The 26,275-nt window shown below is 51.9% G+C and overlaps 1 protein-coding gene across 1 annotated transcript in view; it reads left to right on the top strand.

Moving 5' to 3' along the window:
• Nucleotides 1-26,275, top strand: part of LOC140722211 (prolyl 3-hydroxylase 1-like) — a 112,063-nt gene that overhangs the window by 12,653 nt on the left and 73,135 nt on the right. Inside the window, exons 7-11 of the mRNA XM_073037000.1 lie at nucleotides 1,899-1,951; nucleotides 2,454-2,545; nucleotides 2,811-2,938; nucleotides 3,169-3,243; nucleotides 24,972-25,122. Coding sequence (XP_072893101.1) covers nucleotides 1,899-1,951; nucleotides 2,454-2,545; nucleotides 2,811-2,938; nucleotides 3,169-3,243; nucleotides 24,972-25,122 — 499 coding nt within the window. The remainder of the gene's footprint in view (nucleotides 1-1,898; nucleotides 1,952-2,453; nucleotides 2,546-2,810; nucleotides 2,939-3,168; nucleotides 3,244-24,971; nucleotides 25,123-26,275) is intronic.

Here is a 26,275-nt window from a genome sequence, read left to right as displayed (position 1 = left end):
ACTGTCCACCGGAGCTCTGTCGGAACTTTCAGTAACGTACCGAATCCCATCCAAGTCCCAATGAGGTGTGGCTGCTGTCGGGCCCAGGATCGATCTTCGGACACGTCGATGCCCACAAACCTGGGAACCCCACCCACCCACCCACCTCCAAGGAGGACTGGGGTGTGTGTGTCCCTCCGGCTTCCCCTCCCCCGAGGTCCACAATCAGTTCCGTGGCTTCTGAGCGTTGAGTGCCGACCGGCGATGCAGCGGGTCCAGCACCGGACTCCGAGGACGGCGGTCCGGGGCAGAATCCAGCCGACTCCCTGCACGCTTCCTGCTCATGCGGGGTCGATCGTCAGGCTGGCAACTCAACCTCACGAAAGGACAGTCAAGTGCTGTTTGCAAAGGCAGAATCGGCGCCCAGTGCACCACAGGGATTGAAAGGGAATTCGTTTATTATTGTTGACGTGTACCGAGATACAGTGACAATCTTGTCTCGTATATCGTTCACACAGATCACATCATTACACAGTGTATTGAGGTAGAACAAGGTCAAACAATAACAGAATTGGAATTGGTTTATTATTGTTGACGTGTACCGAGATACAGTGACAATCTTGTCTCGTATATCGTTCACACAGATCACATCATTACACAGTGTATTGAGGTGGAACAAGGTCAAACAATAACAGAATTGGAATTGGTTTATTATTGTTGACGTGTACCGAGATACAGTGACAATCTTGTCTTGTATATCGTTCACACAGATCACATCATTACACAGTGTATTGAGGCAGAACAAGGTCAAACAATACCAGAATTGGAATTGGCCTGCCACTCTACCATTCACTGTGAAAGATGCTGATTGTCCCATGTAAAAATCTCCTGCTCGGAGCCATGATTGATCTGTGCAGCTGTAACCAGAAAATCAGGGGGAGCCTGGGGCTCGTGTCCCTCCTTCCTGATGGAAGTAGTGAGAATGGAGCACGATCTGCATGGTGGTGTGGGGCGGGAGGGTCACTGATGACGGACAGTGCTCCTTGTGGACGAGCTTGACGTTTGGGGGTATACGGAATGAGGGGGAGCGGCTGAGACATGTGCGTGAACAGCGTTTCAGGGGCAGGTGCGGATAGGGAATACCTGGATAGGAGGCATACAGGCTAAACGCAGGCTGATGGGACTAACTCAGGTGGGTCAGCATGGACAAAATGGGCGGAAGGGCCTTATTCTCTGCTGGGTTATTCTACGCGTCTCCACTGGAGTTTTTTGTTTCAAGGTCAAGTTTAATTCTCAATTCGACCATACATGAGTGCAGCCGAGCGAAACAGTATTTCTGTAGGGCCAAGGAGCGAAACGTAGTACTGACAGTCCCACACACAGCACCAGGCAGGTATAGCTCCTAGAAGAGATCAGCGAGATACAGTTGCATGCAAACACAAAGGGAGTCCTAGTCCCCGAGTCGCTGGACTTTGTAGCAGTCTGCAGTCGAGCACTTTTGTATGTCTTGTCTTCTGCTGAGCGAACACTGGGGGGCAGCAGCGACCCCAGCTTGGCCTCGGCCCCCACTGCCCCCGGTGGAGCGGGCTGACTCCCACTGCCTCTCCGCTGGGCGGCTGTCAACAGGCGAGCCCGCGGCATGAGGCCCAGTCCGGGCTACAAGCGCGCAGCTCCCCCGTCGCCTGTCGGTGAATCAGACTGCACATCCTGATCCGGCACCCCGACCGGTCGGTCTCCCATTCACCTCTTCACCACCTGCTCGACTTGCTACAGGCACCCGCTCTAAGGTACGGTGTCCTTCCCCCCCCTTCAGCTCTCACCAGGAGCCCCCTCCTGAGGGTGAATATCCCTCGCACTGCATGCCCTAGGGTTGGGGTGTGGCGAGTGAGGAGAGATTGAACCCTCCCTCCTGTGTGCAGGATTCCTGGACCCCTCCGGAGCTCGTCCCCGAGTCGCTGAAGGCCAAGCACAGGTGAGTGGGATCCACCACCTCGACTCTTCTCCCTCCATTGCCCGCTCCTTCCTTCCTGTTCCTCCTTGTTGCCCCTCCCTCTTCGTCACTCCTCCCTCCTCATTGTCCCACCCTCCTCTTGCCCTCCCACCTTGCCACACGCCCCTTCCTTCTCTCTGTCGTAAACTCTCCCACCTCCCTGCCTCTTCTCCATCACTGTCTCAGCCCCTTCACTGCCCCCCTCACCGCCCCTCCCTCTTCGTCGTTCCTCCCTCCTCGCCTCCCCTCCCATCTTTCTCTCACACCCTCCTCACTATCTCTCCCACCTTGCCAAACTCCTCTCCCTACTCTCCATCTTTAACCCTCGCTGCCCCTCCGTCCTCGCCACCCCTGCCCCCTTGGTGCCCATCCTCCCATCTCTGTCCCGGCCGCCCCCGCAGGCCCCTCCATCCCTCGACCTCCCCCCTCCCTCAGTCCAGCCTGAGCCCTGTCTGCACTCTGACCTCCGCCTGCCCTGTCTCAGAGCCGAGGCCGGAGACAGCCGGAAGTCTGCCCCACGGAACGCGACGACCAGCCGGAAGCTGGAGCCCAGGCGGGGGCTGGACATCCTGAAAGGTCAGTGTGAGATCCGTCTGGGGTGGTGGGGGGTGTCTGGTTCTGTCTGTCTCACAGACGGTGGGTCTCCGTCCCTCTGTCTGCCAGACAGGTCTGTTTGAGTCTATCGGTCCTGCAGACTGTGGATGCAAGGGGTGTCTGGGTCTATCTGTCTCACAGACGGTGTGTCTGGGGCCGCCTGTCCACCAGCATCCCCCCCACCGGCGGAGTGTGTGTGGGGGTGTCTGGATCCTGCCTCACTCTCCCTCCCACCCTCTCTCCTCAGCCTCCTCGCCTTCCTTCGCCTCGATCTCGCTGGTGACAGAGGTCGGGGAGCCAGACGGCAGTCGACTTGCGCAGATAGACGGGGTCCTGAGCCACGCGGACTGTGTCCGCCTCCGGCGGCTGGCCAACGTAAGTCCCAGACCGGGTGGGGGAAAACGGAGGGGGGGGAGGGAGGAGAGAGAGGGATTGAAGGAGGGATGGGGATGGTTGGGGAGGAAGGGGAGGGGGGTGAACAGAGGGGTAAGGGAGGGGTGAGAGGAGGGAGAACGAGGCAGAACAGGGGGAGGTATCAGGGACGAGGGGAGGGGAGGGAGGCGACTCTCACGCGCTAACCCCGCTCCTCCCTCCTGTCCCCACAGACTGCGGAGGAACTGACCCAGACGCAGGGAGACAAGCCTCAGAGGCGCGGGCTGGCGGTCCTGGAGGCGATGAAGGTGAAGGGGGAGGAAAGGCACGGCGAGGGGGATCGGGCCAGGGCGTCCAGCTCGCCTGGCAGGAGGGTGGGGACTCACAGAGCAGTGCAGCTCAGCAAACAGGCCCTTCGCCCACAACGCTGAACTTTTCTTTGTCAATCGTTTTATTGGATCTTTCCAAGACGGATACGTAATGGTCATAATAGCACAAAGGGAGTGGGTTTACACTGTTGGCAATTAACACATGTAAGTAGAAACACCAATCCAATTGACCTCCCAAACTCCTAATATGGACGTGATACAAAGAAATAAAAAGATGGGAAAAAACCCCAAACTGAGAAATCAAAAACAAAGTAAACTAAACTAAGCAAAGCTGGGCTATTCCATTATATCGGATAAAATCATTAATGTCGTCAACTCCACTCCTCTACTCAAATTAAAAAATGATATAAAGAATTCGGAAAAGGTCAGATTACACTCTATGAAAGTATTGGATAAAAGGCCTCCAAGTTTCTTTAAATTTAACTAAGAGGTCAAAGGTACCACTTCTAATTTTTTCCTAAGTTTAAACAGGACACAGTTTGGGAAAACCATTGAGATGTGGTTGGAGGATTAATCTCTTTCCAGTTCAATAAAATTAGTTAACTCTTCATCTATTTGTGCTAAACACACGTTGATTCAATTTAAAGTGGTACATATGTCTAAAGATAAATTAGCTTGTTTTCACTCTCTTATAAGTCCGATCTGGGATAGACGTCATTCTGAGGCAGCCTCTCTAACTCATAAGTTTTGGTCTTGTCCTCTTTTGGAAAAATGTTGGAAAGATATTTTTGATACATTCTCTACAGTTTTACACGTTGATTTACAACCTCACCCTATCACTGCAATTTTTGGCTTAGCAATGATGGATCTGCCCTCTTCAGCTCAGCAGATGATTGCATTTGCTACTTTAGTGGCTAGAAGATCTATTTTATTGAATTGGGAAGGGATGAATCCTCCACAATGCTATACTGAGACAGTTAAGCTAGCAATTAAACACCCGACTGAACTAATCCCCTCTGCGTCCACAATGTCCCTATCCCTCCACTCTCTGTACATTCAAGCACCTGTCTTGGACTGTTACGAACCCCGTAACTGGGTCAGTTACCAGCAAAGATAGAGAGGTCCGTTGAAGTCTGATGATACTATTTTTAACAGTATTTATTTGTAAAAATACACAAAATAATATCAATGCAAATATACAGATAATATACGTCGTCAATACTAAATCTAAAAGCGCGGGTATAATAATAATCAATAAGAAATAGCTCTATCGTTGTCTAGGGGATAATGTATTGTCCGATGGAAATATAAAGTTCACTCAGTTCATGCAGGCTGCAGCCTTTGGGGACCGCTGGGTTTGCAATGGTTGGAGAGAGAGAGAGTTATGGGAGAAAAACTTGCCGGCTGTCCTTTTATGATTTCGATTCGTCGGGAGTTGGTGTGGCCGTTCACTTGTGGCCTCCCCTTTAGCTACACTGTTCTTCCGTGGTGAGCCCACCACCCAGGCAAGGGAGGACGCACACGAGCCCCCACTGGCTTTCGCTATAAAGCGCTGTCACGGGATTTCTAGTGTTTCTCCTGGTGCGTCTGAGGGGTTGTTCCCCAGACCTTCTTTTATCCTCACTCACGGGGTCTCAGATGTCAATCAGGTTGGGATGATGCAATCCCTCAACCAGACCACTCTGGTTGTCCCCTGAGGGGTTTCAATGAATAGTACAGTACTCAATACACAATTCCTTCTCCAAGAGACAATAGCAGTAATCAATGGTTCCGTTCTGCTGAGGGCAGGACACATTCCAAACCTTGTGTATTCTGGACTTCTCTCTCTCATTTCCTGGGTCTCAGACCCGAAATAATAGCGATCTTGCTATTCTCAAAAAGGAGGGGGCGACTTTGTACCCTTCGGCCCCTCAGAGTTGCGGCACATTCGTAACAGGACTCCTCGATCGTATCTGCTTCCACTGGGTTCCAGGCACCTACCCCTCTCTCTCTCTCTAGAGAAACTTGCCCCTGTCCAAATGCCCCCTCTCACCTAAGTGTGTGCCCTCTGGTATTAGGCAGTTTGACCCTGGTTAAAAAGAAAAGGCTGCCTCTTGTAATCTTGTCAACCTCTATCTGATCTCCCCTCAGCCTCCGATGCTCCAGAGAAAACAACCCAAGTTTATCCTGCCTCTCGTGATAGCACATGCCCTCTAAACCAGACAGCATCCTGGTAAACCTCTTCTGCCTCCTCTCCAAATACCCCACGTCCTTCCAGTAATGGGGCAAACTGAACTGAAGGAAGGGTAAGATGAAGGGACACATACCAAACCTCACAGAGGGATCAGAAGTGGAGAGAGTGAGCAGCTTCAAGTTCCTGGGTGTCAAAATCTCTGAGTCAAAAACCTGGTCCCAATATACCGATGTAGTTATAAGGAAGGTAAGACAGTGGCTATACTTCATTAGGGGTTTGAAGAGATTTAGCATGTCAACAAATATGCTCAAAAACTTCTGTAGATGTACCACGGAGAGCATGATCAATCTCCGGGGTGCCCCTGTACATTCTCCCCGTGTGCTCAGGGTGCTACGGTCCCTTCCAGAGATGTGCGGGTCAGTCAGTGACCTGGTGTAACTGCCTCGTTACCCTGCAGAGTCTCTCACGATATTTCCTGTTCCTGGGTGTCAAGATCTCCGGGGACCCAACCTGGTCCCAACACATCGATGCAGCTACAAAGACCATAATACACAGGAGCAGAAGTAGGCCATTCAGCCCATCGAGACTGAGGGGTGATCATATCGATAGACAGTTTAGAAGATATATCTGTATATGTTTGGGTGTCGGGGTGGAGATGCGTCTCTACCGAAGGAGGTGTAAGGTGCTCCTTCCCTCCGCTGGCCTGCAGCTCACCCTCGGGCCAGGTGTAGGGTCACCATCCCCGATCAGGGTGACGGGAAACCGTGGGAGCAGGTGACGGATGAGCAGCCGGTGCAGATCACAAGTCCTGGTCATGCCACCACTGGCGCCAGGCAGACAATCCCTGAAGAGTATTGATAATGGCTGGGGTCACCTATCTTGTAAAGACATTGCCCAGAAAGATGATGGCAAACCAGTCCTGTAGAAAGATTTGCCAAGAGCCATCGTGGTCACGAGACCCTGTTCACCCACGTCGTAATGGCATGGTGCAGAATGCTGACCTCACAGGACGCGGCACATAGTGATGATGTCACAGGCCCTGGCACCTAACGATGGTGACAGGATACCGTATATGGTAGGGTGTGTAAGCTAGTCAATGGCGTCGATAGGGTGATTGCACTCGCTCTGTTTCCCAGGATCGGGGAGATGAGAGCCAGAGGGCACGGGTTTAGGGTGAGGGGAGCGATTTAATTGGACCTCAGGGACAACTCTCCCACCCAATACACAGTCCTGCGCAAAAGTCTCGGGCACACACATATACACACACAGACACCAGGCAAGGGCATTTGATTGCAAACAATCGCTTTACTAATCATCACAAAATGTCTCTCTGCTGCTTCCCACTCCCTCCCCTCTCCCTTCCCTTTGTCCCAATCATGGTTCCCCTCTCCCTGCCCCCTTCCCACCCTTAGTCCACAATAGAGACCCGTGTCAGAATTGGGTTTACCATCACTCAAATATGTCACGATTCATTGGTTTTTTTTGGCAGCAGTACGGTGCAGTACACGGGATTAGGACAGTACGGTGCAGTACATGGGGTTACGACAGTACGGTGCAGTACAGGGGATTACGACAGTACGGTGCAGTACAGGGGATTACGACAGTACGGTGCAGTACAGGGGATTACGACAGTACGGTGCAGTACAGGGGATTACGACAGTACGGTGCAGTACATGGGATTACGACAGTACGGTGCAGTACAAGGGATTACGACAGTACGGTGCAGTACAGGGGATTAGGACAGTACGGTGCAGTACATGGGATTACGACAGTACGGTGCAGTACATGGGATTACGACAGTACGGTGCAGTACAGGGGATTACGACAGTACGGTGCAGTACAGGGGATTACGACAGTACGGTGCAGTACAGGGGATTACGACAGTACGGTGCAGTACATGGGATTACGACAGTACGGTGCAGTACAGGGGATTACGACAGTACGGTGCAGTACAGGGGATTACGACAGTACGGTGCAGTACAGGGGATTACGACAGTACGGTGCAGTACATGGGATTACGACAGTACGGTGCAGTACATGGGATTACGACAGTACGGTGCAGTACATGGGATTACGACAGTACGGTGCAGTACAGGGGATTACGACAGTACGGTGCAGTACAGGGGTTTACGACAGTACGGTGCAGCACATAGGATTACGACAGTACGGTGCAGTACAGGGGATTACGACAGTACGGTGCAGTACACGGGATTACGACAGTACGGTGCAGTACATGGGATTAGGACAGTACGGTGCAGTACAGGGGATTACGACAGTACGGTGCAGTACATGGGATTAGGACAGTACGGTGCAGTACAGGGGATTACGACAGTACGGTGCAGTACATGGGATTACGACAGTACGGTGCAGTACAGGGGATTACGACAGTACGGTGCAGTACAGGGGATTACGACAGTACGGTGCAGTACATGGGGATTACGACAGTACGGTGCAGTACAGGGGATTACGACAGTACGGTGCAGTACAGGGGATTACGACAGTACGGTGCAGTACATGGGATTACGACAGTACGGTGCAGTACAGGGGATTACGACAGTACGGTGCAGTACATGGGATTACGACAGTACGGTGCAGTACATGGGATTACGACAGTACGGTGCAGTACAGGGGATTACGACAGTACGGTGCAGTACAGGGGATTACGACAGTACGGTGCAGTACAGGGGATTACGACAGTACGGTGCAGTACATAGGGATTACGACAGTACGGTGCAGTACATGGGATTACGACAGTACGGTGCAGTACAGGGGATTACGACAGTACGGTGCAGTACAGGGGGTTACGACAGTACGGTGCAGTACAGGGGATTACGACAGTACGGTGCAGTACATGGGATTACGACAGTACGGTGCAGTACAGGGGATTACGACAGTACGGTGCAGTACATGGGATTACGACAGTACGGTGCAGTACATGGGATTACGACAGTACGGTGCAGTACAGGGGGTTACGACAGTACGGTGCAGTACAGGGGATTACGACAGTACGGTGCAGTACACGGGATTACGACAGTACGGTGCAGTACAGGGGATTACGACAGTACGGTGCAGTACATGGGATTACGACAGTACGGTGCAGTACAGGGGGTTACGACAGTACGGTGCAGTACAGGGGATTACGACAGTACGGTGCAGTACACGGGATTACGACAGTACGGTGCAGTACATGGGATTACGACAGTACGGTGCAGTACATGGGATTACGACAGTACGGTGCAGTACAGGGGGTTACGACAGTACGGTGCAGTACAGGGGATTACGACAGTACGGTGCAGTACAGGGGATTACGACAGTACGGTGCAGTACAGGGGATTACGACAGTACGGTGCAGTACATGGGATTACGACAGTACGGTGCAGTACAGGGGATTACGACAGTACGGTGCAGTACAGGGGATTACGACAGTACGGTGCAGTACATGGGATTACGACAGTACGGTGCAGCACAGGGGATTACGACAGTACGGTGCAGCACAGGGGATTACGACAGTACGGTGCAGTACATGGGATTACGACAGTACGGTGCAGTACAGGGGTTTACGACAGTACGGTGCAGTACATGGGATTACGACAGTACGGTGCAGTACATGGGATTACGACAGTACGGTGCAGTACAGGGGGTTACGACAGTACGGTGCAGTACAGGGGATTACGACAGTACGGTGCAGTACAGGGGATTACGACAGTACGGTGCAGTACATGGGATTACGACAGTACGGTGCAGTACAGGGGGTTACGACAGTACGGTGCAGTACAGGGGATTACGACAGTACGGTGGAAAGGACTAGGGCAGCCTGCTATGCGTCAGACTGTTGCACAGTTCTGTATGGAAAGGACTAGGGCACCCTGCTATGTGTCAGACTGTTGCACAGTTCTGTATGGAAAGGACTAGGGCACCCTGCTATGCGTCAGACTGTTGCACAGTTCTGTATGGAAAGGACTAGGGCACCCTGCTATGCGTCAGACTGTTGCCCAGTTCTGTATGGAAAGGACTAGGGCAGCCTGCTATGCGTCAGACTGTTGCACAGTTCTGTTTGGAAAGGACTAGGGCAGCCTGCTATGCGTCAGACTGTTGCACAGTTCTGTATGGAAAGGACTAGGGCAGCCTGCTATGTGTCAGACTGTTGCACAGTTCTGTATGGAAAGGACTAGGGCACCCTGCTATGCGTCAGACTGTTGCACAGTTCTGTATGGAAAGGACTAGGGCAGCCTGCTATGCGTCAGACTGTTGCACAGTTCTGTTTGGAAAGGACTAGGGCAGCCTGCTATGCGTCAGACTGTTGCACAGTTCTGTATGGAAAGGACTAGGGCACCCTGCTATGTGTCAGACTGTTGCACAGTTCTGTATGGAAAGGACTAGGGCAGCCTGCTATGTGTCAGACTGTTGCACAGTTCTGTATGGAAAGGACTAGGGCACCCTGCTATGCGTCAGACTGTTGGACAGTTCTGTATGGAAAGGACTAGGGCAGCCTGCTATGTGTCAGACTGTTGCACAGTTCTGTATGGAAAGGACTAGGGCAGCCTGCTATGCGTCAGACTGTTGGACAGTTCTGTATGGAAAGGACTAGGGCAGCCTGCTATGCGTCAGACTGTTGGACAGTTCTGTATGGAAAGGACTAGGGCAGCCTGCTATGTGTCAGACTGTTGGACAGTTCTGTATGGAAAGGACTAGGGCACCCTGCTATGCGTCAGACTGTTGCACAGTTCTGTTTGGAAAGGACTAGGGCAGCCTGCTATGCGTCAGACTGTTGCACAGTTCTGTATGGAAAGGACTAGGGCAGCCTGCTATGTGTCAGACTGTTGGACAGTTCTGTATGGAAAGGACTAGGGCAGCCTGCTATGCGTCAGACTGTTGCACAGTTCTGTATGGAAAGGACTAGGGCAGCCTGCTATGTGTCAGACTGTTGGACAGTTCTGTATGGAAAGGACTAGGGCAGCCTGCTATGCGTCAGACTGTTGGACAGTTCTGTATGGAAAGGACTAGGGCAGCCTGCTATGCGTCAGACTGTTGCACAGTTCTGTTTGGAAAGGACTAGGGCAGCCTGCTATGCCTCAGACTGTTGCACAGTTCTGTATGGAAAGGACTAGGGCACCCTGCTATGTGTCAGACTGTTGCACAGTTCTGTATGGAAAGGACTAGGGCAGCCTGCTATGTGTCAGACTGTTGCACAGTTCTGTATGGAAAGGACTAGGGCACCCTGCTATGCGTCAGACTGTTGGACAGTTCTGTATGGAAAGGACTAGGGCAGCCTGCTATGTGTCAGACTGTTGCACAGTTCTGTATGGAAAGGACTAGGGCAGCCTGCTATGCGTCAGACTGTTGCACAGTTCTGTATGGAAAGGACTAGGGCAGCCTGCTATGCGTCAGACTGTTGCACAGTTCTGTATGGAAAGGACTAGGGCAGCCTGCTATGTGTCAGACTGTTGCACAGTTCTATATGGAAAGGACTAGGGCACCCTGCTATGCGTCAGACTGTTGCACAGTTCTGTATGGAAAGGACTAGGGCAGACTGCTATGCGTCAGACTGTTGGACAGTTCTGTATGGAAAGGACTAGGGCAGCCTGCTATGCGTCAGACTGTTGGACAGTTCTGTATGGAAAGGACTAGGGCAGCCTGCTATGCGTCAGACTGTTGCACAGTTCTGTATGGAAAGGACTAGGGCAGCCTGCTATGCGTCAGACTGTTGGACAGTTCTGTATGGAAAGGACTAGGGCAGCCTGCTATGTGTCAGACTGTTGGACAGTTCTGTATGGAAAGGACTAGGGCAGCCTGCTATGTGTCAGACTGTTGCACAGTTCTGTATGGAAAGGACTAGGGCACCCTGCTATGCGTCAGACTGTTGCACAGTTCTGTATGGAAAGGACTAGGGCACCCTGCTATGCGTCAGACTGTTGCACAGTTCTGTATGGAAAGGACTAGGGCAGCCTGCTATGCGTCAGACTGTTGCACAGTTCTGTATGGAAAGGACTAGGGCAGCCTGCTATGCGTCAGACTGTTGCACAGTTCTGTATGGAAATGACTAGGGCAGCCTGCTATGCGTCAGACTGTTGCACAGTTCTGTATGGAAAGGACTAGGGCAGCCTGCTATGCGTCAGACTGTTGCACAGTTCTGTATGGAAAGGACTAGGGCACCCTGCTATGCGTCAGACTGTTGGACAGTTCTGTATGGAAAGGACTAGGGCACCCTGCTATGCGTCAGACTGTTGCACAGTTCTGTATGGAAAGGACTAGGGCAGCCTGCTATGCGTCAGACTGTTGCACAGTTCTGTATGGAAAGGACTAGGGCAGCCTGCTATGCGTCAGACTGTTGCACAGTTCTGTATGGAAAGGACTAGGGCACCCTGCTATGCGTCAGACTGTTGCACAGTTCTGTATGGAAAGGACTAGGGCAGCCTGCTATGTGTCAGACTGTTGCACAGTTCTGTATGGAAAGGACTAGGGCAGCCTGCTATGCGTCAGACTGTTGCACAGTTCTGTATGGAAAGGACTAGGGCAGCCTGCTATGCGTCAGACTGTTGCACAGTTCTGTATGGAAAGGACTAGGGCAGCCTGCTATGCGTCAGACTGTTGGACAGTTCTGTATGGAAAGGACTAGGGCACCCTGCTATGCGTCAGACTGTTGCACAGTTCTGTATGGAAAGGACTAGGGCAGCCTGCTATGTGTCAGACTGTTGCACAGTTCTGTATGGAAAGGACTAGGGCAGCCTGCTATGCGTCAGACTGTTGCACAGTTCTGTTTGGAAAGGACTAGGGCAGCCTGCTATGCGTCAGACTGTTGCACAGTTCTGTATGGAAAGGACTAGGGCAGCCTGCTATGCGTCAGACTGTTGGACAGTTCTGTATGGAAAGGACTAGGGCACCCTGCTATGCGTCAGACTGTTGGACAGTTCTGTATGGAAAGGACTAGGGCACCCTGCTATGCGTCAGACTGTTGCACAGTTCTGTATGGAAAGGACTAGGGCAGCCTGCTATGTGTCAGACTGTTGCACAGTTCTGTATGGAAAGGACTAGGGCAGCCTGCTATGCGTCAGACTGTTGCCCAGTTCTGTATGGAAAGGACTAGGGCACCCTGCTATGTGTCAGACTGTTGGACAGTTCTGTATGGAAAGGACTAGGGCACCCTGCTATGCGTCAGACTGTTGGACAGTTCTGTATGGAAAGGACTAGGGCAGCCTGCTATGCGTCAGACTGTTGGACAGTTCTGTATGGAAAGGACTAGGGCAGCCTGCTATGTGTCAGACTGTTGGACAGTTCTGTATGGAAAGGACTAGGGCACCCTGCTATGTGTCAGACTGTTGCACAGTTCTGTATGGAAAGGACTAGGGCACCCTGCTATGTGTCAGACTGTTGCACAGTTCTGTATAGAAAGGACTAGGGCACCCTGCTATGTGTCAGACTGTTGCACAGTTCTGTATGGAAAGGACTAGGGCACCCTGCTATGTGTCAGACTGTTGCACAGTTCTGTATGGAAAGGACTAGGGCAGCCTGCTATGTGTCAGACTGTTGGACAGTTCTGTATGGAAAGGACTAGGGCAGCCTGCTATGTGTCAGACTGTTGGACAGTTCTGTATGGAAAGGACTAGGGCACCCTGCTATGTGTCAGACTGTTGGACAGTTCTGTATGGAAAGGACTAGGGCACCCTGGTATGCGTCAGACTGTTGCACAGTTCTGTATGGAAAGGACTAGGGCAGCCTGCTATGTGTCAGACTGTCGGACAGTTCTGTATGGAAAGGACTAGGGCAGCCTGCTATGCGTCAGACTGTTGCACAGTTCTGTATGGAAAGGACTAGGGCAGCCTGCTATGCGTCAGACTGTTGCACAGTTCTGTATGGAAAGGACTAGGGCAGCCTGCTATGCGTCAGACTGTTGCACAGTTCTGTTTGGAAAGGACTAGGGCAGCCTGCTATGCGTCAGACTGTTGGACAGTTCTGTATGGAAAGGACTAGGGCACCCTGCTATGCGTCAGACTGTTGGACAGTTCTGTATGGAAAGGACTAGGGCACCCTGCTATGCGTCAGACTGTTGCACAGTTCTGTATGGAAAGGACTAGGGCAGCCTGCTATGTGTCAGACTGTTGCACAGTTCTGTATGGAAAGGACTAGGGCAGCCTGCTATGCGTCAGACTGTTGCCCAGTTCTGTATGGAAAGGACTAGGGCACCCTGCTATGTGTCAGACTGTTGGACAGTTCTGTATGGAAAGGACTAGGGCACCCTGCTATGTGTCAGACTGTTGGACAGTTCTGTATGGAAAGGACTAGGGCACCCTGCTATGCGTCAGACTGTTGGACAGTTCTGTATGGAAAGGACTAGGGCAGCCTGCTATGCGTCAGACTGTTGGACAGTTCTGTATGGAAAGGACTAGGGCAGCCTGCTATGTGTCAGACTGTTGGACAGTTCTGTATGGAAAGGACTAGGGCACCCTGCTATGTGTCAGACTGTTGCACAGTTCTGTATGGAAAGGACTAGGGCACCCTGCTATGTGTCAGACTGTTGCACAGTTCTGTATGGAAAGGACTAGGGCACCCTGCTATGTGTCAGACTGTTGCACAGTTCTGTATGGAAAGGACTAGGGCAGCCTGCTATGCGTCAGACTGTTGCACAGTTCTGTATGGAAAGGACTAGGGCAGCCTGCTATGTGTCAGACTGTTGCACAGTTCTGTATGGAAAGGACTAGGGCAGCCTGCTATGTGTCAGACTGTTGGACAGTTCTGTATGGAAAGGACTAGGGCAGCCTGCTATGTGTCAGACTGTTGGACAGTTCTGTATGGAAAGGACTAGGGCACCCTGCTATGTGTCAGACTGTTGGACAGTTCTGTATGGAAAGGACTAGGGCACCCTGGTATGCGTCAGACTGTTGCACAGTTCTGTATGGAAAGGACTAGGGCAGCCTGCTATGTGTCAGACTGTTGGACAGTTCTGTATGGAAAGGACTAGGGCAGCCTGCTATGTGTCAGACTGTTGGACAGTTCTGTATGGAAAGGACTAGGGCACCCTGCTATGCGTCAGACTGTTGCACAGTTCTGTATGGAAAGGACTAGGGCAGCCTGCTATGCGTCAGACTGTTGGACAGTTCTGTATGGAAAGGACTAGGGCAGCCTGCTATGCGTCAGACTGTTGGACAGTTCTGTTTGGAAAGGGCTAGGGCACCCTGCTATGCGTCAGACTGTTGCACAGTTCTGTATGGAAAGGACTAGGGCAGCCTGCTATGCGTCAGACTGTTGCACAGTTCTGTATGGAAAGGACTAGGGCAGCCTGCTATGCGTCAGACTGTTGCACAGTTCTGTTTGGAAAGGACTAGGGCACCCTGCTATGCGTCAGACTGTTGGACAGTTCTGTATGGAAAGGACTAGGGCAGCCTGCTATGCGTCAGACTGTTGCACAGTTCTGTATGGAAAGGACTAGGGCAGCCTGCTATGCGTCAGACTGTTGGACAGTTCTGTTTGGAAAGGGCTAGGGCAGCCTGCTATGCGTCAGACTGTTGCACAGTTCTGTATGGAAAGGACTAGGGCAGCCTGCTATGTGTCAGACTGTTGCACAGTTCTGTATGGAAAGGACTAGGGCACCCTGCTATGCGTCAGACTGTTGCACAGTTCTGTATGGAAAGGACTAGGGCAGCCTGCTATGCGTCAGACTGTTGCACAGTTCTGTATGGAAAGGACTAGGGCACCCTGCTATGTGTCAGACTGTTGCACAGTTCTGTATGGAAAGGACTAGGGCAGCCTGCTATGTGTCAGACTGTTGCACAGTTCTGTATGGAAAGGACTAGGGCAGCCTGCTATGTGTCAGACTGTTGCACAGTTCTGTATGGAAAGGACTAGGGCAGCCTGCTATGCGTCAGACTGTTGCACAGTTCTGTATGGAAAGGACTAGGGCACCCTGCTATGTGTCAGACTGTTGCACAGTTCTGTATGGAAAGGACTAGGGCAGCCTGCTATGTGTCAGACTGTTGCACAGTTCTGTATGGAAAGGACTAGGGCAGCCTGCTATGTGTCAGACTGTTGCACAGTTCTGTATGGAAAGGACTAGGGCAGCCTGCTATGCGTCAGACTGTTGCACAGTTCTGTATGGAAAGGACTAGGGCAGCCTGCTATGTGTCAGACTGTTGCACAGTTCTGTATGGAAAGGACTAGGGCAGCCTGCTATGCGTCAGACTGTTGCACAGTTCTGTATGGAAAGGACTAGGGCACCCTGCTATGCGTCAGACTGTTGCACAGTTCTGTATGGAAAGGACTAGGGCAGCCTGCTATGCGTCAGACTGTTGCACAGTTCTGTATGGAAAGGACTAGGGCAGCCTGCTATGTGTCAGACTGTTGCACAGTTCTGTATGGAAAGGACTAGGGCAGCCTGCTATGCGTCAGACTGTTGCACAGTTCTGTATGGAAAGGACTAGGGCAGCCTGCTATGTGTCAGACTGTTGCACAGTTCTGTATGGAAAGGACTAGGGCAGCCTGCTATGCGTCAGACTGTTGCACAGTTCTGTATGGAAAGGACTAGGGCAGCCTGCTATGCGTCAGACTGTTGCACAGTTCTGTATGGAAAGGACTAGGGCACCCTGCTATGCGTCAGACTGTTGCACAGTTCTGTATGGAAAGGACTAGGGCAGCCTGCTATGTGTCAGACTGTTGCACAGTTCTGTATGGAAAGGACTAGGGAGCCTGCTATGCGTCAGACTGTTGCACAGTTCTGTATGGAAAGGACTAGGGCAGCCTGCTATGCGTCAGACTGTTGCACAGTTCTGTTTGGAAAGGACTAGGGCAGCCTGCTATGCGTCAGACTGTTGGACAGTTCTGTATGGAAAGGACTAGGGCAGCCTGCTATGCGTCAGACTGTTGCACAGTTCTGTATGGAAAGGACTAGGGCAGCCTGCTATGCGTCAGACTGTTGGACAGTTCTGTTTGGAAAGGGCTAGGGCAGCCTGCTATGCGTCAGACTGTTGCACAGTTCTGTATGGAAAGGACTAGGGCAGCCTGCTATGTGTCAGACTGTTGCACAGTTCTATATGGAAAGGACTAGGGCACCCTGCTATGCGTCAGATTGTTGCACAGTTCTGTATGGAAAGGACTAGGGCAGCCTGCTATGCGTCAGACTGTTGCACAGTTCTGTATGGAAAGGACTAGGGCACCCTGCTATGTGTCAGACTGTTGCACAGTTCTGTATGGAAAGGACTAGGGCAGCCTGCTATGTGTCAGACTGTTGCACAGTTCTGTATGGAAAGGACTAGGGCAGCCTGCTATGTGTCAGACTGTTGCACAGTTCTGTATGGAAAGGACTAGGGCAGCCTGCTATGTGTCAGACTGTTGCACAGTTCTGTATGGAAAGGACTAGGGCAGCCTGCTATGTGTCAGACTGTTGCACAGTTCTGTATGGAAAGGACTAGGGCAGCCTGCTATGCGTCAGACTGTTGCACAGTTCTGTATGGAAAGGACTAGGGCAGCCTGCTATGCGTCAGACTGTTGGACAGTTCTGTATGGAAAGGACTAGGGCAGCCTGCTATGTGTCAGACTGTTGGACAGTTCTGTATGGAAAGGACTAGGGCAGCCTGCTATGTGTCAGACTGTTGCACAGTTCTGTTTGGAAAGGACTAGGGCACCCTGCTATGTTTCAGACTGTTGGACAGTTCTGTATGGAAAGGACTAGGGCAGCCTGCTATGCGTCAGACTGTTGCACAGTTCTGTATGGAAAGGACTAGGGCACCCTGCTATGTGTCAGACTGTTGCACAGTTCTGTATGGAAAGGACTAGGGCAGCCTGCTATGCGTCAGACTGTTGCACAGTTCTGTATGGAAAGGACTAGGGCACCCTGCTATGCGTCAGACTGTTGCACAGTTCTGTATGGAAAGGACTAGGGCACCCTGCTATGTGTCAGACTTTTGCACAGTTCTGTATGGAAAGGACTAGGGCAGCCTGCTATGCGTCAGACTGTTGCCCAGTTCTGTTTGGAAAGGACTAGGGCAGCCTGCTATGCGTCAGACTGTTGCACAGTTCTGTATGGAAAGGACTAGGGCAGCCTGCTATGCGTCAGACTGTTGCACAGTTCTGTATGGAAAGGACTAGGGCAGCCTGCTATGCGTCAGACTGTTGCACAGTTCTGTATGGAAAGGACTAGGGCAGCCTGCTATGCGTCAGACTGTTGCACAGTTCTGTATGGAAAGGACTAGGGCAGCCTGCTATGCGTCAGACTGTTGCACAGTTCTGTATGGAAAGGACTAGGGCACCCTGCTATGTGTCAGACTGTTGCACAGTTCTGTATGGAAAGGACTAGGGCACCCTGCTATGTGTCAGACTGTTGCACAGTTCTGTATGGAAAGGACTAGGGCAGCCTGCTATGTGTCAGACTGTTGCACAGTTCTGTATGGAAAGGACTAGGGCACCCTGCTATGTGTCAGACTGTTGCACAGTTCTGTATGGAAAGGACTAGGGCAGCCTGCTATGTGTCAGACTGTTGCACAGTTCTGTATGGAAAGGACTAGGGCACCCTGCTATGCGTCAGACTGTTGCACAGTTCTGTATGGAAAGGACTAGGGCAGCCTGCTATGCGTCAGACTGTTGCCCAGTTCTGTTTGGAAAGGACTAGGGCACCCTGCTATGTGTCAGACTGTTGCACAGTTCTGTATGGAAAGGACTAGGGCACCCTGCTATGTGTCAGACTGTTGCACAGTTCTGTATGGAAAGGACTAGGGCAGCCTGCTATGTGTCAGACTGTTGCACAGTTCTGTATGGAAAGGACTAGGGCACCCTGCTATGCGTCAGACTGTTGCACAGTTCTGTATGGAAAGGACTAGGGCAGCCTGCTATGCGTCAGACTGTTGCCCAGTTCTGTTTGGAAAGGACTAGGGCACCCTGCTATGCGTCAGACTGTTGCACAGTTCTGTATGGAAATGACTAGGGCACCCTGCTATGCGTCAGACTGTTGGACAGTTCTGTATGGAAAGGACTAGGGCACCCTGCTATGCGTCAGACTGTTGCACAGTTCTGTATGGAAAGGACTAGGGCAGCCTGCTATGTGTCAGACTGTTGCACAGTTCTGTATGGAAAGGACTAGGGCAGCCTGCTATGCGTCAGACTGTTGCCCAGTTCTGTATGGAAAGGACTAGGGCACCCTGCTATGTGTCAGACTGTTGGACAGTTCTGTATGGAAAGGACTAGGGCACCCTGCTATGTGTCAGACTGTTGGACAGTTCTGTATGGAAAGGACTAGGGCACCCTGCTATGCGTCAGACTGTTGGACAGTTCTGTATGGAAAGGACTAGGGCAGCCTGCTATGCGTCAGACTGTTGGACAGTTCTGTATGGAAAGGACTAGGGCAGCCTGCTATGTGTCAGACTGTTGGACAGTTCTGTATGGAAAGGACTAGGGCACCCTGCTATGTGTCAGACTGTTGCACAGTTCTGTATGGAAAGGACTAGGGCACCCTGCTATGTGTCAGACTGTTGCACAGTTCTGTATGGAAAGGACTAGGGCACCCTGCTATGTGTCAGACTGTTGCACAGTTCTGTATGGAAAGGACTAGGGCAGCCTGCTATGCGTCAGACTGTTGCACAGTTCTGTATGGAAAGGACTAGGGCAGCCTGCTATGTGTCAGACTGTTGCACAGTTCTGTATGGAAAGGACTAGGGCAGCCTGCTATGTGTCAGACTGTTGGACAGTTCTGTATGGAAAGGACTAGGGCAGCCTGCTATGTGTCAGACTGTTGGACAGTTCTGTATGGAAAGGACTAGGGCACCCTGCTATGTGTCAGACTGTTGGACAGTTCTGTATGGAAAGGACTAGGGCACCCTGGTATGCGTCAGACTGTTGCACAGTTCTGTATGGAAAGGACTAGGGCAGCCTGCTATGTGTCAGACTGTTGGACAGTTCTGTATGGAAAGGACTAGGGCAGCCTGCTATGTGTCAGACTGTTGGACAGTTCTGTATGGAAAGGACTAGGGCACCCTGCTATGCGTCAGACTGTTGCACAGTTCTGTATGGAAAGGACTAGGGCAGCCTGCTATGCGTCAGACTGTTGGACAGTTCTGTATGGAAAGGACTAGGGCAGCCTGCTATGCGTCAGACTGTTGGACAGTTCTGTTTGGAAAGGGCTAGGGCACCCTGCTATGCGTCAGACTGTTGCACAGTTCTGTATGGAAAGGACTAGGGCAGCCTGCTATGCGTCAGACTGTTGCACAGTTCTGTATGGAAAGGACTAGGGCAGCCTGCTATGCGTCAGACTGTTGCACAGTTCTGTTTGGAAAGGACTAGGGCACCCTGCTATGCGTCAGACTGTTGGACAGTTCTGTATGGAAAGGACTAGGGCAGCCTGCTATGCGTCAGACTGTTGCACAGTTCTGTATGGAAAGGACTAGGGCAGCCTGCTATGCGTCAGACTGTTGGACAGTTCTGTTTGGAAAGGGCTAGGGCAGCCTGCTATGCGTCAGACTGTTGCACAGTTCTGTATGGAAAGGACTAGGGCAGCCTGCTATGTGTCAGACTGTTGCACAGTTCTGTATGGAAAGGACTAGGGCACCCTGCTATGCGTCAGACTGTTGCACAGTTCTGTATGGAAAGGACTAGGGCAGCCTGCTATGCGTCAGACTGTTGCACAGTTCTGTATGGAAAGGACTAGGGCACCCTGCTATGTGTCAGACTGTTGCACAGTTCTGTATGGAAAGGACTAGGGCAGCCTGCTATGTGTCAGACTGTTGCACAGTTCTGTATGGAAAGGACTAGGGCAGCCTGCTATGTGTCAGACTGTTGCACAGTTCTGTATGGAAAGGACTAGGGCAGCCTGCTATGCGTCAGACTGTTGCACAGTTCTGTATGGAAAGGACTAGGGCACCCTGCTATGTGTCAGACTGTTGCACAGTTCTGTATGGAAAGGACTAGGGCAGCCTGCTATGTGTCAGACTGTTGCACAGTTCTGTATGGAAAGGACTAGGGCAGCCTGCTATGTGTCAGACTGTTGCACAGTTCTGTATGGAAAGGACTAGGGCAGCCTGCTATGCGTCAGACTGTTGCACAGTTCTGTATGGAAAGGACTAGGGCAGCCTGCTATGCGTCAGACTGTTGCACAGTTCTGTATGGAAAGGACTAGGGCAGCCTGCTATGCGTCAGACTGTTGCACAGTTCTGTATGGAAAGGACTAGGGCACCCTGCTATGCGTCAGACTGTTGCACAGTTCTGTATGGAAAGGACTAGGGCAGCCTGCTATGCGTCAGACTGTTGCACAGTTCTGTATGGAAAGGACTAGGGCAGCCTGCTATGTGTCAGACTGTTGCACAGTTCTGTATGGAAAGGACTAGGGCAGCCTGCTATGCGTCAGACTGTTGCACAGTTCTGTATGGAAAGGACTAGGGCAGCCTGCTATGTGTCAGACTGTTGCACAGTTCTGTATGGAAAGGACTAGGGCAGCCTGCTATGCGTCAGACTGTTGCACAGTTCTGTATGGAAAGGACTAGGGCAGCCTGCTATGCGTCAGACTGTTGCACAGTTCTGTATGGAAAGGACTAGGGCACCCTGCTATGCGTCAGACTGTTGCACAGTTCTGTATGGAAAGGACTAGGGCAGCCTGCTATGTGTCAGACTGTTGCACAGTTCTGTATGGAAAGGACTAGGGAGCCTGCTATGCGTCAGACTGTTGCACAGTTCTGTATGGAAAGGACTAGGGCAGCCTGCTATGCGTCAGACTGTTGCACAGTTCTGTATGGAAAGGACTAGGGCAGCCTGCTATGCGTCAGACTGTTGCACAGTTCTGTTTGGAAAGGACTAGGGCAGCCTGCTATGCGTCAGACTGTTGGACAGTTCTGTATGGAAAGGACTAGGGCAGCCTGCTATGCGTCAGACTGTTGCACAGTTCTGTATGGAAAGGACTAGGGCAGCCTGCTATGCGTCAGACTGTTGGACAGTTCTGTTTGGAAAGGGCTAGGGCAGCCTGCTATGCGTCAGACTGTTGCACAGTTCTGTATGGAAAGGACTAGGGCAGCCTGCTATGTGTCAGACTGTTGCACAGTTCTATATGGAAAGGACTAGGGCACCCTGCTATGCGTCAGATTGTTGCACAGTTCTGTATGGAAAGGACTAGGGCAGCCTGCTATGCGTCAGACTGTTGCACAGTTCTGTATGGAAAGGACTAGGGCACCCTGCTATGTGTCAGACTGTTGCACAGTTCTGTATGGAAAGGACTAGGGCAGCCTGCTATGTGTCAGACTGTTGCACAGTTCTGTATGGAAAGGACTAGGGCAGCCTGCTATGTGTCAGACTGTTGCACAGTTCTGTATGGAAAGGACTAGGGCAGCCTGCTATGTGTCAGACTGTTGCACAGTTCTGTATGGAAAGGACTAGGGCAGCCTGCTATGTGTCAGACTGTTGCACAGTTCTGTATGGAAAGGACTAGGGCAGCCTGCTATGCGTCAGACTGTTGCACAGTTCTGTATGGAAAGGACTAGGGCAGCCTGCTATGCGTCAGACTGTTGGACAGTTCTGTATGGAAAGGACTAGGGCAGCCTGCTATGTGTCAGACTGTTGGACAGTTCTGTATGGAAAGGACTAGGGCAGCCTGCTATGTGTCAGACTGTTGCACAGTTCTGTTTGGAAAGGACTAGGGCACCCTGCTATGTTTCAGACTGTTGGACAGTTCTGTATGGAAAGGACTAGGGCAGCCTGCTATGCGTCAGACTGTTGCACAGTTCTGTATGGAAAGGACTAGGGCACCCTGCTATGTGTCAGACTGTTGCACAGTTCTGTATGGAAAGGACTAGGGCAGCCTGCTATGCGTCAGACTGTTGCACAGTTCTGTATGGAAAGGACTAGGGCACCCTGCTATGCGTCAGACTGTTGCACAGTTCTGTATGGAAAGGACTAGGGCACCCTGCTATGTGTCAGACTTTTGCACAGTTCTGTATGGAAAGGACTAGGGCAGCCTGCTATGCGTCAGACTGTTGCCCAGTTCTGTTTGGAAAGGACTAGGGCAGCCTGCTATGCGTCAGACTGTTGCACAGTTCTGTATGGAAAGGACTAGGGCAGCCTGCTATGCGTCAGACTGTTGCACAGTTCTGTATGGAAAGGACTAGGGCAGCCTGCTATGCGTCAGACTGTTGCACAGTTCTGTATGGAAAGGACTAGGGCAGCCTGCTATGCGTCAGACTGTTGCACAGTTCTGTATGGAAAGGACTAGGGCAGCCTGCTATGCGTCAGACTGTTGCACAGTTCTGTATGGAAAGGACTAGGGCACCCTGCTATGTGTCAGACTGTTGCACAGTTCTGTATGGAAAGGACTAGGGCACCCTGCTATGTGTCAGACTGTTGCACAGTTCTGTATGGAAAGGACTAGGGCAGCCTGCTATGTGTCAGACTGTTGCACAGTTCTGTATGGAAAGGACTAGGGCACCCTGCTATGTGTCAGACTGTTGCACAGTTCTGTATGGAAAGGACTAGGGCAGCCTGCTATGTGTCAGACTGTTGCACAGTTCTGTATGGAAAGGACTAGGGCACCCTGCTATGCGTCAGACTGTTGCACAGTTCTGTATGGAAAGGACTAGGGCAGCCTGCTATGCGTCAGACTGTTGCCCAGTTCTGTTTGGAAAGGACTAGGGCACCCTGCTATGTGTCAGACTGTTGCACAGTTCTGTATGGAAAGGACTAGGGCACCCTGCTATGTGTCAGACTGTTGCACAGTTCTGTATGGAAAGGACTAGGGCAGCCTGCTATGTGTCAGACTGTTGCACAGTTCTGTATGGAAAGGACTAGGGCACCCTGCTATGCGTCAGACTGTTGCACAGTTCTGTATGGAAAGGACTAGGGCAGCCTGCTATGCGTCAGACTGTTGCCCAGTTCTGTTTGGAAAGGACTAGGGCACCCTGCTATGCGTCAGACTGTTGCACAGTTCTGTATGGAAATGACTAGGGCACCCTGCTATGTGTCAGACTGTTGCACAGTTCTGTATGGAAAGGACTAGGGCACCCTGCTATGTGTCAGACTGTTGCACAGTTCTGTTTGGAAAGGACTAGGGCACCCTGCTATGCGTCAGACTGTTGGACAGTTCTGTTTGGAAAGGACTAGGGCACCCTGCTATGCGTCAGACTGTTGGACAGTTCTGTATGGAAAGGACTAGGGCAGCCTGCTATGCGTCAGACTGTTGGACAGTTCTGTATGGAAAGGACTAGGGCACCCTGCTATGTGTCAGACTGTTGCACAGTTCTGTTTGGAAAGGACTAGGGCACCCTGCTATGCGTCAGACTGTTGGACAGTTCTGTTTGGAAAGGACTAGGGCACCCTGCTATGCGTCAGACTGTTGCACAGTTCTGTTTGGAAAGGACTAGGGCACCCTGCTATGCGTCAGACTGTTGCACAGTTCTGTTTGGAAAGGACTAGGGCACCCTGCTATGCGTCAGACTGTTGCACAGTTCTGTTTGGAAAGGACTAGGGCAGCCTGCTATGCGTCAGACTGTTGCACAGTTCTGTTTGGAAAGGACTAGGGCACCCTGCTATGCGTCAGACTGTTGGACAGTTCTGTTTGGAAAGGACTAGGGCACCCTGCTATGCGTCAGACTGTTGCACAGTTCTGTTTGGAAAGGACTAGGGCACCCTGCTATGCGTCAGACTGTTGCACAGTTCTGTTTGGAAAGGACTAGGGCACCCTGCTATGCGTCAGACTGTTGCACAGTTCTGTTTGGAAAGGACTAGGGCAGCCTGCTATGCGTCAGACTGTTGCACAGTTCTGTTTGGAAAGGACTAGGGCAGCCTGCTATGCGTCAGACTGTTGCACAGTTCTGTATGGAAAGGACTAGGGCAGCCTGCTATGCGTCAGACTGTTGGACAGTTCTGTTTGGAAAGGACTAGGGCACCCTGCTATGTGTCAGACTGTTGGACAGTTCTGTATGGAAAGGACTAGGGCAGCCTGCTATGCGTCAGACTGTTGCACAGTTCTGTATGGAAAGGACTAGGGCACCCTGCTATGCGTCAGACTGTTGCACAGTTCTGTTTGGAAAGGACTAGGGCACCCTGCTATGCGTCAGACTGTTGCACAGTTCTGTTTGGAAAGGACTAGGGCAGCCTGCTATGCGTCAGACTGTTGCACAGTTCTGTATGGAAAGGACTAGGGCACCCTGCTATGCGTCAGACTGTTGCACAGTTCTGTTTGGAAAGGACTAGGGCACCCTGCTATGCGTCAGACTGTTGGACAGTTCTGTTTGGAAAGGACTAGGGCACCCTGCTATGCGTCAGACTGTTGGACAGCTCTGTTTGGAAAGGACTAGGGCAGCCTGCTATGCGTCAGACTGTTGCACAGTTCTGTTTGGAAAGATCTGTCAGAGGGAGCGGCTGAGTCAGGTGCAATGACAGGCAGCTACGCGAGTGGGAAAGGTTTCAAGGAATATGGGCCAGGCATGGATGGGGTTGTGGGCTGGCATGGACAGGTTGGGCCGAAGGGCCTGCGTCTGTGCCGTACAACGGGGCAGGACCCAGAGGGAGGGTCGGGAGGGGTAGGCGGGGGATCTGTACTCTGGCCACACGCCCCTCACTTCCTGTCCTGTGCCCGCAGCTGTCCCGGGAGAGGAAGGTGGACCAGGAGGAGGCTCGCCTCTACCTGCAGGTGACAGAGAGAGTCAGCTTGATCCTTGACCACTACTTCCAGCCCAGTGGCGCCCTGTACCTCTCCTTTACCCACCTGGCCTGCCGCTCGTCCTCCCAAGGTAAGTGAGACGTCTGGGGTTGTTGGAAATGGTGTACCGAGGGACAGTGACAATCTTGTCTTGTATATCGTTCACACAGATCACATCATTACACAGTGTATTGAGGTAGAACAAGGTCAAACAATAACAGAATTGGAATTGGTTTATTATTGTTGACGTGTGCCGAGATACAGTGACAATCTTGTCTTGTGTATCGTTCACACAGATCACATCATTACACAGTGTATTGAGGTAGAACAAGGTCAAACAATAACAGAATGCAGAATTCGTTTATTATTGTTGACGTGTACCGAGATAGGACGGTGCATCAGTGAGGGTCGAGGCAGACGTTCCTGAGGAAGCAGGGGTGCTGTAGCAGGACTGCGCTCGACCCACTGAACCCTGGCATGGTTGATGGGGGCAGGAGCATGCTCCATGCCCTCCTTTTGGAAGCCAGTGGCCAGCTCCTTCGATCGCCCGACACTGGCGAGATGGCTGTTGTCATGGCAACCTATTGCGGCCCGTGACGGTATGGTGCCGCCTGTAACCCTGTGGGCAAAGCGAGAGCTGATTCTGGCCAGGAAGCCGCTGAGCGCCCAAGAGAGTTGGGGGCCGGGGACATGGTCTCGCGGGGCATTGGCGTTCAGAATAACCGTGGCAGAGCTGCTGCTGCTGCCTGACTGTGCTCTGTTAGGGGCCCAAGGATGCAGTTGCCCAAGGAGGGGTCTTCCCACTCCCAGGGTCAGGAGTTTGCACTCAAGGTCTCCTTGGGAATTATAGCATCGAAGACAGAGCTGTAGTCAATGGTCTGACGGAGTCTTCACAGCCCAGGGAGTTGGCATCCCCCAAAGGCCTGCTTCGGTTGCAGGCGACTTGCAGAGGTGGCCCGGGGCATGCAAGGAACCTCTAACCCGAGCAACACTGGGGGGACTCAGCAGGCCAGGCAGCATCGACGGAAAAGAGTGAACGGTTGACGTTTCCGGCCCTGACCCTTCATCAGGGCACAGAAACGGACCTTTGCTATCAAAGTCTGCGTGCAGACTACAATGGGTCCTCCTGCAGGCGGCCACGGAACAAAGAAAGACCTTGGTCAGGGGAGTCAGCTTGCCAAGGAACTTCAATTAAAGTCGGTCACGAGTAAATTGGACGTGGATCTCGAGGTGGCCGGAGAGTA

This window comes from Hemitrygon akajei, unplaced genomic scaffold, assembly GCF_048418815.1.
Source record: "Hemitrygon akajei unplaced genomic scaffold, sHemAka1.3 Scf000072, whole genome shotgun sequence".
Classification (NCBI taxonomy): domain Eukaryota; kingdom Metazoa; phylum Chordata; class Chondrichthyes; order Myliobatiformes; family Dasyatidae; genus Hemitrygon; species Hemitrygon akajei.
The sequence above is the reverse complement of the archived record's forward strand: the minus strand, read 5'-3'. Positions and strand labels throughout refer to the sequence as shown.